The sequence below is a fragment of the Sarcophilus harrisii genome, chromosome 1 (genome assembly GCF_902635505.1).
Source record: "Sarcophilus harrisii chromosome 1, mSarHar1.11, whole genome shotgun sequence".
In the NCBI taxonomy this organism is placed as follows: domain Eukaryota; kingdom Metazoa; phylum Chordata; class Mammalia; order Dasyuromorphia; family Dasyuridae; genus Sarcophilus; species Sarcophilus harrisii.
Window position 1 is genome coordinate 651422534 of NC_045426.1, and position 9471 is coordinate 651432004.

The 9471-nt window shown below is 41.3% G+C and overlaps 1 protein-coding gene across 1 annotated transcript; it reads right to left on the reverse strand.

The window, feature by feature from the left end:
- Positions 1 to 4312: 4312 nt before the first annotated feature.
- Positions 4313 to 8393, reverse strand: CD70 (CD70 molecule). The gene is made up of 3 exons (XM_023498585.2): positions 7953 to 8393; positions 6638 to 6719; positions 4313 to 5446 (listed from the first exon to the last, which is right to left on the reverse strand). The coding sequence occupies exons 1-3, from the start codon at positions 8097 to 8099 to the stop codon at positions 5028 to 5030; spliced, it is 648 nt and encodes a 215-aa protein (XP_023354353.1). The 5' UTR covers positions 8100 to 8393; the 3' UTR covers positions 4313 to 5027.
- Between the last annotated feature and the right edge of the window lie 1078 nt (positions 8394 to 9471).

The window sequence follows — 9471 nt, forward strand, 5'->3', positions numbered from 1 at the left end:
ATCACCCACTAGTTCTTATTTCAAAAAGTGCAGACTTCCATTCCCAAAGTTATTCCAATCTGTCTTCCTATATTCCTTTGCTTTCCTACATTTCCCAAACCCAAGGCAGTCTCATATTTAAAAGGAAATAAGAAAGCCACTTCCTTCAGCACATACCAAGTCTGATACCGAGGAATTCAAGAATCCCAATTCAACAAATCCCAACCCCAACATTGGAGCAGCAAGATGGTTTTAAACTTCTAAAGATTTTACCTTGAAGAATTACTCTGAAAAGAATTACTACTCTGAATGAATTTCAGCAATTCAGCCTGATATTTCTCCAAGCCAGCAACACAAAGGCTGAATTCTTATCTTTCACAAATTTATTAACTTTTAACACGGAACACAGAGTACCAAGTAGATATTTTCACACAAACACACACAGAAATCTCCTATTTCCAGCTTTTACTTGCAGATTTTTTTTTTAATTTTTATTTATTTATTTATTGCTAAGGCAATTAGGATTAAGTGACTTGTTCAGGGACACACAGCTAGGAAATGTTAAGTGTCTGAGTTCACATTTGAACTCAGGTCCTCCTGCCTTCAGAGCTGGTGCTCTATCCACTGTGCCACCTACCTGCCCCTACATGCAGATTTAAAGCCTGACATACCCAATTAGTCCTGGGAACATTCTCCCAGATTTCTTCCCGGGGGGATTCCACTCCCTCCTAGGCCTGAAAACCCACCCTATCCATTCGTGAATCTGGCAAGTTCCCAAAGTGACTTCTGCAGGGACTTTTACAAATGGCTCCTGTAAGCTCTACAGGGAGTTCCTCCTATAAGTCCCACACAACTGAGCTGCCCGCAGAGGCTTTCATAAGGAACTACCCAGCTAACAAAAGATGTTTACCCGATCTACCTATTCCAGAATCCCAGCAAGTCCCCTGCAGCCAAAGCTGCTCACAGAGGCTTCCAGACAGACTTTTGTAAAATGGCTCCTGCAAGCCCAGAGCAGCTGAACTGCCTGCAGGAGCTTCTGCAAAGAAGGAACCTCAAAGAGTCTGTCTTTCCTCTGGGTGATATATTGGGTTATCTAATCTATAGGCAGGTTTTCTCCCCCTATCCTTTGCAATTGCCTTTGCTCAGCCTCTCTGCAGCAATTGCTGCTGTCTTCAGAACTTTGGGAGTCTGAGGAAAGTGATACTCAAATACCAGAATCACTGAAATCAATGGGAGTGCTCTTCCCAGTGCACTCAGATTTCACCTCCCTTGGTGATCCTATTTATCCCAGATGAGCCCCCATATTATAAGAAACAGGACCCCAGACCCAATTTCAAAGTCTGTGGTGTTTTATTGAAAGAATAAGAGAGATTGAAGGATATAACCTTCGATTCTCATGAAAAGTAGACATAAGTCCCAGAGTTGGGGTTCACTGTTACATAAGCCAAAGGAAGCTTTTCTAAGGTAATCCTCTCCCTGTCCCCCTTCCACTTAAGTTTTAATTTTAATAGAGGAACAGTTTCTGGTATGTCCCAGGAATACCCTAGGGATGCCTTCTTCCCCACTCTATTGTGCCCAAATCTATGTGGCTGTTTCCCTCTGGGGCAAGAATATACTATGCATGAGCCTCATTAAGCAAGCCATAAAGAAAAGCCTTCTTTTCATTGATTCTGGTTGGTTGAAGCCAGTTTCTCGCCTAGACCTCCTTATTAGAATTCTATAGTCCAATCAGTTTCTCTTTCTGAAACCTCATTAGTCAGTGATATTTATTATCTTATGTTAGCTTGAAGCAAGCAACATTCTGTGGAAATTTAGCTTTTCAACATTTTTCATTGTCTGCTCAAGATTTCTAAGAAATTGAATTTTAACTGTTCTATGGAAACTTAACCCTAGTTTGTCTCAAACAATTGTATGCTTAATTCATTGATCTTTTCTTTCTCTATTTTTTTGATTCAACTATTGAGAGATAGACATTTCTTCTATGGATGGCTTAGATTGGGTTGTATTGCCTCACTGTTAAAGAAATAAAAGCAATAAATAGTGTCCTAAAATTCATCCACTGATGACATTTTTCTGGAATTGTTCGTTTGGAAATTTCTGGAAAATAGAAGCCAGAAGCCAGAATGAACAAGCCATACTTGATACCCAATGAGAAGCATTGTAGGATGAGTAGAGCAAAGTACTTAATCTCAGGGTAGCAGTTACCTTGTCCCTTCAGTGTCTGACTGGGAACCTGGAGTTTAGGAATAATCTTTCAGAGGCTGCTGACCCTCCTCCACATCCTGCTTCTAGCCAAGAGCTGCCTCTTGTTTGTCATGGTGATATTGCTAAACACCCAGAATACATTAGTGCATTTATAGGCACTAGATGAGAAATTATTCATACTTTCTGGGGACCAAACTTAGAATGGTACAATCTTTTTCAAAGTGTTGGTTTGAAATAATGCTGTGATCAAAGGCGGATATGAGTCACCATCTAGGGCTAGATGTTTAGGGCGTAAGTCCCCCATTATGTTCAAATGTATACCCAGAAGTTGGGGGGCATAATGGTTACAAATCCACAGAGCAGGTAGTTTCACAAAGTGTCAAAAGGTATTACAATCTAGGACTTAAATTGGGGAAGAGAGATTGCCCTGGGGCCAGCCCGGACTTGTCGAGCCTCTGCCTTACCTCTTGGGGAAAACCCAGAGAATACTGAGAGCAAACGATTTATCATTCTTGTTCTGTCTAGGGCAGAGGTTCTAAATCTGGAATCCATGGATAGATGTCAAGAAGTTGTAAGATTTCAATGGGGAAAAAATTCTATTTTCACAAACCTTCAGTTTCCCTTGTAATCTTATGTATTTAATTGGGTACTTTAAAAAACATTATTATGAGGAAGGGTCAGTCTTTACCAGACTGACAAAAGGGTCTAGAACACTAAAAAATATTAAAATCCTTGCTCTACTATTTGGAACTATGTCCAAAAAGTATAAAACCATGCATTGCCTTTGACCTAGCAATACCACTACTAGCTCTATATCCCAAAAGAGATTTTTAAAAAATCAAAAAGTCAAAGGACCTTTATGTACAAAAATACTTAAAGCAGCTCTTTTCTGGTGGCAAAGAATTGGAATTGAGGGGATGCCCCTCAAGTGGAGAATGACCAAACAAGTTGTGATACATGATTGTGATGAAATACTAGTATACTATAAGAAACGATGAATAAGGTGCTCTCAGAAAAACCTGGAAAGATTTACATTAATGGATGCAAAGTGACAAGAGTAAAGCCAGGAGGATATTGCATATAGTAAAAGAAATATTGTATGATAATCAGCTGTGACTGATTTAGGTATTCTCAGCAAAACAATGATCTGAGTCAGTTCTGAAGGGTTTATGCTGAAAAAATGCTATTTCCAGAGAAAGAATTAGTAGAGTCTGAATACAGATTGAAACATACTTTTTATTCCATTTTTTCTTGAGACTTTTTTTGTTCTATATGACTAATAAAGAAATGTGTTTTGCATAACTGCACATGTATAACCTATATAAAATTTCTTGTCTTCTCAATAAGGAAGTTGGAGAGGGTGGAAGGGAGAGAATAAAAGAACTCCAAATTTTAAATTGAATTTTAAAATAAATTGGTTTTATATCTAATTGAGGAAAACAAAATACTAAATAATTTTTTTTAAGAATCCCTGGTCTAATCTTAAAGGAGGGGAAGGGACCCACATGTGCAAAAATGTTTATAGCAGCCCTCTTTGTAGTGGCAAGAAACTGAAAACTGAGTGGATGCCCATCATCCACTGAGTGGAGAATGGCTGAAGAAATTATGGTATATGAATGCCATGGAATACTGTTGTTCTGTAAGAAACAACCAGCAGGATGATTTCAGAGATGCTTGGAAAGACCTACATGAATTGATGCAAAGTGAAATGAGCAGAACCAGGAGATCATTGTACATGGCAACAACAAGACTGTATGATGATCAATTTTGAGCAACGTGGCTCTCTTCAACAATGAGATGATTCAAACCAGTTCTTCTTATTCAGTAATGAAGAGAGGACTATGGGAACTGAGTGTGGATCACAACATAGCATTCTCATTCTTTCTGTTGTCATTTGCTTGCATTTTGTTTTCTTTTTCAGTTTTTCTTTTCCTTCCTTCTTGATCTGATTTTTCTTGTGCAGCAAGATAACTGTATAAAAATCTATACATATATTGGATCTAGCATGTATTTCAACATATTTAACATGTATTGGACTACCTGCCATCTAGTGGAGGGAGTCAGGGAAAGAGGGGAAATTTTGGAACAAAAAGTTTTGGAAGGGTCAGTCTTGGAAAAATTACCCATGCATATGCTTTGTAAATAAAAAAATATTTTTTTAAAAGAATCCCTGCTCTAGGAGCAGGAGACAAGATGTTTGGGAGGACCAATTTTTTAACCTTAAGATTCCTTGCTCTGCTCCATACTTCTATCCCTCATCTGCTACCCAGTCAAATCCTCCATCCTCCTACTCTACAACTTCCTATTTCTTCTGTCCTAGCCTTTCCTAGGCTAAGAGCCAGGAAACTTGCATTCTAATAACAGGTAAATCACTCTCCACACTGGAATTCTAACTGTTACAGGGGTACAGAGTGAATCCATAGCCACAAAAAAGCAACAGTTTTGTCTAAACCTCTAGGAGATACCCAATTTCAATCTGTCTATTCATTTTGATATTTATTAAATTCTCATTCTGCACAAAATTCAAGTACCAGAGATGTAAAGATTCAAAAAATGACACTGGGAGGGAAGGTTTTACAAAAGAGATGAAGCTTTAAGCTGAGCCTTGAAGGAAGAGAAGTATTCTGAAAGTGGGAACTAAGAAAGTCTATTCCAGGTAGGGGAGGAGCCTGAATAAATACACTGAGGCTCCTAATCAGTCTGGGGAAGATCATGAAGCTCTATTTGGCTATAGCTTAGGATGCGCTCAGGGAATAACGGTGAAGTAAAGCCAGGAACCACTCAGCATCAGTTTTCAGCGAATTCACCTGGCTGGGTTACAGCACCTTGGAAGTCCAGGATCATCAGTATTCTGGAGGAGGAGGTGGATATAACCAAGAAGCTCCAAAGAAAGTCTCATCAGCATTGGGTGAAGGCACTAGGGGATATGTGAGGTTGACATAAAGGGTGTCCTGGTAGTTGAGGTTCACTTGGAGGCTGGCACTCAACGAGCATCTGCCTTGGAAGTGTCTTCGCAGGAGACTTGAATGGCGGCCCTGTGCAGAAAGGTTGCCAATGGTCAAGGTTGAAGCCTTGGTCTCTTTAAGCTCAGGGTTCTGGGCTCTGGCCTGGATACATTTGGCCAGAGTCACCTGAACATAGATGCCATAAATGCCACTGCGCTGGATTTGCAAGGAACCCTGGATCAAAGTAAGGCCATAGATAAAGGAGCGACCCAGGGATGGATCGCCTTGCCACTTCAGAGTATTGTCCTGACGGGAACCTAGGAGAGAGAAAGAAAGAGAGGGACTCATATCCATGGCGAGCCCCATTCATGTATTTATCACTACATTTAAGTTTCATGGCAGGGGAACTCCCTGACCTTCCCTACACCACAGAGAAAATATTATTATACTATCATGTTTATAACTAATTATTAAATTGGTATTCATGCTTTTTTTATTAAAGCTTTTTCTTTTCAAAACATATGTATGGATAATTTTTCAACATTGACCCTTGCAAAGTTTTTTGTTCCAAATTTTCCCTCCTTCCTCCACCCCTTCCCCTAGATGGCCGATAATCCAATATATGTTAAACATGTTTTAAAAATATATATGTTAGAGTACCAGCCCTGAAGTCAGGAGGACCTGAGTTCAAATCTGATCTCAGACATTTAACACTTCCTAGCTCTGTGTCCCTGGGCAAGTCACTTAACCCTAATTGCCTTAGCAACATATATAATATATATTTATGTATTGAAACATATATATATATATATATATATATGTTTCATGCTTTTCTTTTTATAATCTCCTCATAAAGTCTAATTCTTGTTAAAGATTGGCTGATAAATTACATGCTTTTTAACTTTGGATAGGATTGAACCTTACAAAACCTAAATTCTATTGAGAGTATAAACAGAATCCAGTTCTTGATAAGTCTATGCATACTCTGGGGAAAGGAGTCTAACCTTGTAACCATCCATTGGGTATGATGACCCAGCTAAAGAAGGAGAAAAACAACCAGAGTAATCTGGATAGAGATAAATTTCCCTGTCCAGATTTCTGGAAGTGGCCAAGTATCATAATCAAGCCACATTTTCAGCAAGAAGAGCTGAAGACTTAGACAATATCTTCATTAAATGTCCACCAATCAGGGTTGATTTTCACTTGTCAAGGAAATCCCCTTTTAGATGCCTCATTTAACAGTCTTGGGATCTCCATTGGGCATCTTTGGTTACCAAGAGAAACCACTAATCTTCAATTTATTGATTATTAGCTATCCTAACTAACAAATTGGTTATTAATTACCCAAAAACTCTATCTCTCAGAGTTCCTTATTCATTATAACACAAGCACATATATGCATATATATATATATATATATATATATATATATACATAGACAAACCTATAGATGTACACAAAGAGACAGATATACAGAGAGGACAGAAAGACACATCATTCATTGTTACCTGTGTGGTTGAGCAGGAGATGAGCTGTGTGAATTGCTTTGTTACTTTCTCCCTGTTTTTCCCTGAATCTGTTGTTCTCTGGCTGAGAGAGGAGGACAACACAGAAGAGAATAAAATCAACTCCGATGCTCTTCCTGGCACTTCACAATCAAAGAAGCTCATAAAGTGTTTTCCCTGAAGGCCTCAGTTTCAATCTAGGTTTGGCTATATCTGCTTATTTTCTCGGTCCTTCCTTCTTTCCCTCTCCCTCTTCCTCTCTCTCTCCCTTTCCTTCTCTTTTTCTCTCTCTCTTTCTCTCTCTCTCCCTCCCTAGTTCCCTTTCTCTCTCTCTCCCTCCCTCCCTCTCTCCTCTCCCTCTCTCTTTCTCTCTCTTCTTCTCTTCCTCTCTCCCTCCCTCTCCTTCTCTCTCTCTCTTTCTCTGTCTCTCTCTTTCTCTCTCTCTGTCACACACACACACACACACACACACACACACACACACACAGTTTCTCTTCTCTCCTGACCCTGACCCCAGCCTCTGCTTGACATTTCCTCTCTCCCCTGGGATTTGAATTTTTAAATTGTTCTTTCACTTCAGTAAGGATTCATTAAAGACTTTTGGGAGAACTTCTTAGCTTCCTAGAATGGGAAGAGGATAAATAAACCATGAACACAAGATTGAGGAACAAAGTCAGGAGACCCTGCCAGAGATAAGGGTCCTGATGTGCTGACTGTACCGAGGCCCCTTCCAGATCAAAGAATTTCTGGTAACCCCCTCTGATTACTCTGTGAAGCTCTCCTGTTGTTATCTGAGTCATTACCTGGGGAAGACCCACTGAAATCATTCTCACCCTGGAGCCTTGACCAGCCTACCTCCAACCACTCCGTCTTGGGATCCCCCTGACTGACTTTGGAGTCTAAGAGAATCCGGGCACACAGCCTGAGTGACCCCACAAATAATCCTCCAATCCTAACACACACACACACACACACACACACACATACTCTAGAGCCTAAATCCAGACTGCCTCCTCTCTCTCATCTCCTCTGTCATTCTCTCCCTGTTTCCCCATTTCTCTCCTTGTCCCCATATATCCCCTGTCTCTACCTTTCTTTCACTTTCTCTGTCCCCCCATATCTCTCCTCCATTTCCATCATCTCTCCTTTCACTAGTCCCTCTGGCTCTCCCTGGCTCTCCCTCTGTATCTTCTCTGTGTCTCCCCTCCTCCTTGTCAGGACCTCTACCTCGATCCCATGTCTCTTCCTTCCCTTTTCTCTATAACTGCCTTCAACCTGAGATCTGGATCTCAGAAAGGCTTAGAAGACACTCACTTACCTCACAGTGGACTTTGCTGAAGGGTCTGTAGAGAAAATAGCAAATCAGAAAGGACACCAGGAAACCAGCAAACAGCCCAGTGACAAAGCCAACGAAAGAACATCGAAAGTAGATCCTTAGCTTCTTCCTGCCCTCCCCAGGAGCCATGGTTCTTCTCTCCTAATGGGGACAGGGAAGCTAGGGGACAAATGGACTGAAGAGAAATGTGATCCTTGTGGGCAGATGGAGATCAAGGCGCAAAGAGAGAGGAAAGGAAAGGGAGAAAAGGGGAAGAGAGAAAAGAAAAACAGGACAGACAGAGGAGGGAGGGGGCAAAAAAGGGAGGGAGGGAGGGAGGGCCAAGACTGTGTGAGTGACTCTCTAGGCAGGCTGAGGACAACAGGAGGAAATCCAGAGGTCAAAGTCTCCAAAACCTTTCCCCTCCCCTGTCTCCTCCTTCTGTGCTCTCTTTTCACATGTGAAATGGCCTGGGACTTTTTGTACAGGGGAGGAAGATAAAATTTTCCAGGGCCCAAACCAGGAACCCTTGTGCTTGTGGCAATGTCCCTCCCCAGCTCAGGAGTTACCTCCTACTCTTGACAAGGCTCTTCTCAATTCAAGTGCCCTTCCCCAGTGACCCGCCATGTCCCCCTCCCCCACTGGACATCACTATCCAAGAACCTGTTCTCCCAAAAGAACCCTCACTCTCCAGAAGCAAGAATGTGGGTAGAGTACCTAAAAGAGGGCCAGACCCCTGATTATTGGTGCAAAATTAGTCCTAGTTCCCATTCTTAACCCTGGAGGGCCTTATGGTTTAGTGATGTGGCCATGGGAAGCTCAGTAATCAACAGCCACAAAGGAAGCCACCAATCATAGACAGGAAGCTAGAGACATCCAGGTCCAGTTCAAACTCTTAGTTCTCTATTGCATTCCATCTCTCCCTTTCAGATCCCAGAACTGAAAACAAAAGAACCAGGTATGTCTTCTTTGCCTTCCCCTCATCCTGCTCCCTGCCACTTGCCCCCACTAAACCTCCACATCTCACTCCTTAAAAGAGATCAAAACACAACTCATTTCAGAAAACCATCTTTCTTTGAACTTCAGAATTGTAAAAACAATATCAGAGCTGGAAGGAATCTCTCTCCTTTTGTCTCTCTGCATACTTGTTACTGCTGCCACTGCTCGATGCCCTCCCCTCTCTCTGTCTCTCTGTCTCTCTCTCTTTCTGTTTCTCTTTCTTTTCTTTCTTTCTCTTTTCTTCCTTCTCTCTCTTCCTCTCTTTCTCTCTCTGCTGCCACTGCTTGATGCCCTCCCCTGTCTCTGTCTTTGTCTCTGTCTCTGTCTCTCTCTGTATCTTTTTCTCACTCTCTCTCTTTCTTTTTCTCTCTCTCTGTATCTCTCTCTTTGTTTCTCTTTCTTTTCTTTCTTTCTTTTTCTTTCCTTCTCTCTCTTCCTCTCTTCATCTCTCCACCTTCTTTCCCCCTTCCCCCCTCTCTTTTTGTCTCTCTCCTTTCTTATCCTCTCTTTCTTCCCCTTCCCT

Excerpts from the sequence above, each read along its gene's own strand:
- CD70 (XM_023498585.2), bottom strand. The coding sequence starts at position 8,099 with ATGGCTCCTGGGGAGGGCAGGAAGAAGCTAAGGATCTACTTTCGATGT. Across the intron at positions 6,720-7,952 it reads TCAGCAAAGTCCACTGTGAG|CCAGAGAACAACAGATTCAG; the intron begins GTAAGTGAGTGT and ends CTCCTCTCTCAG. Across the intron at positions 5,447-6,637 it reads TCTCCTGCTCAACCACACAG|GTTCCCGTCAGGACAATACT; the intron begins GTAACAATGAAT and ends TCTCTCTCCTAG.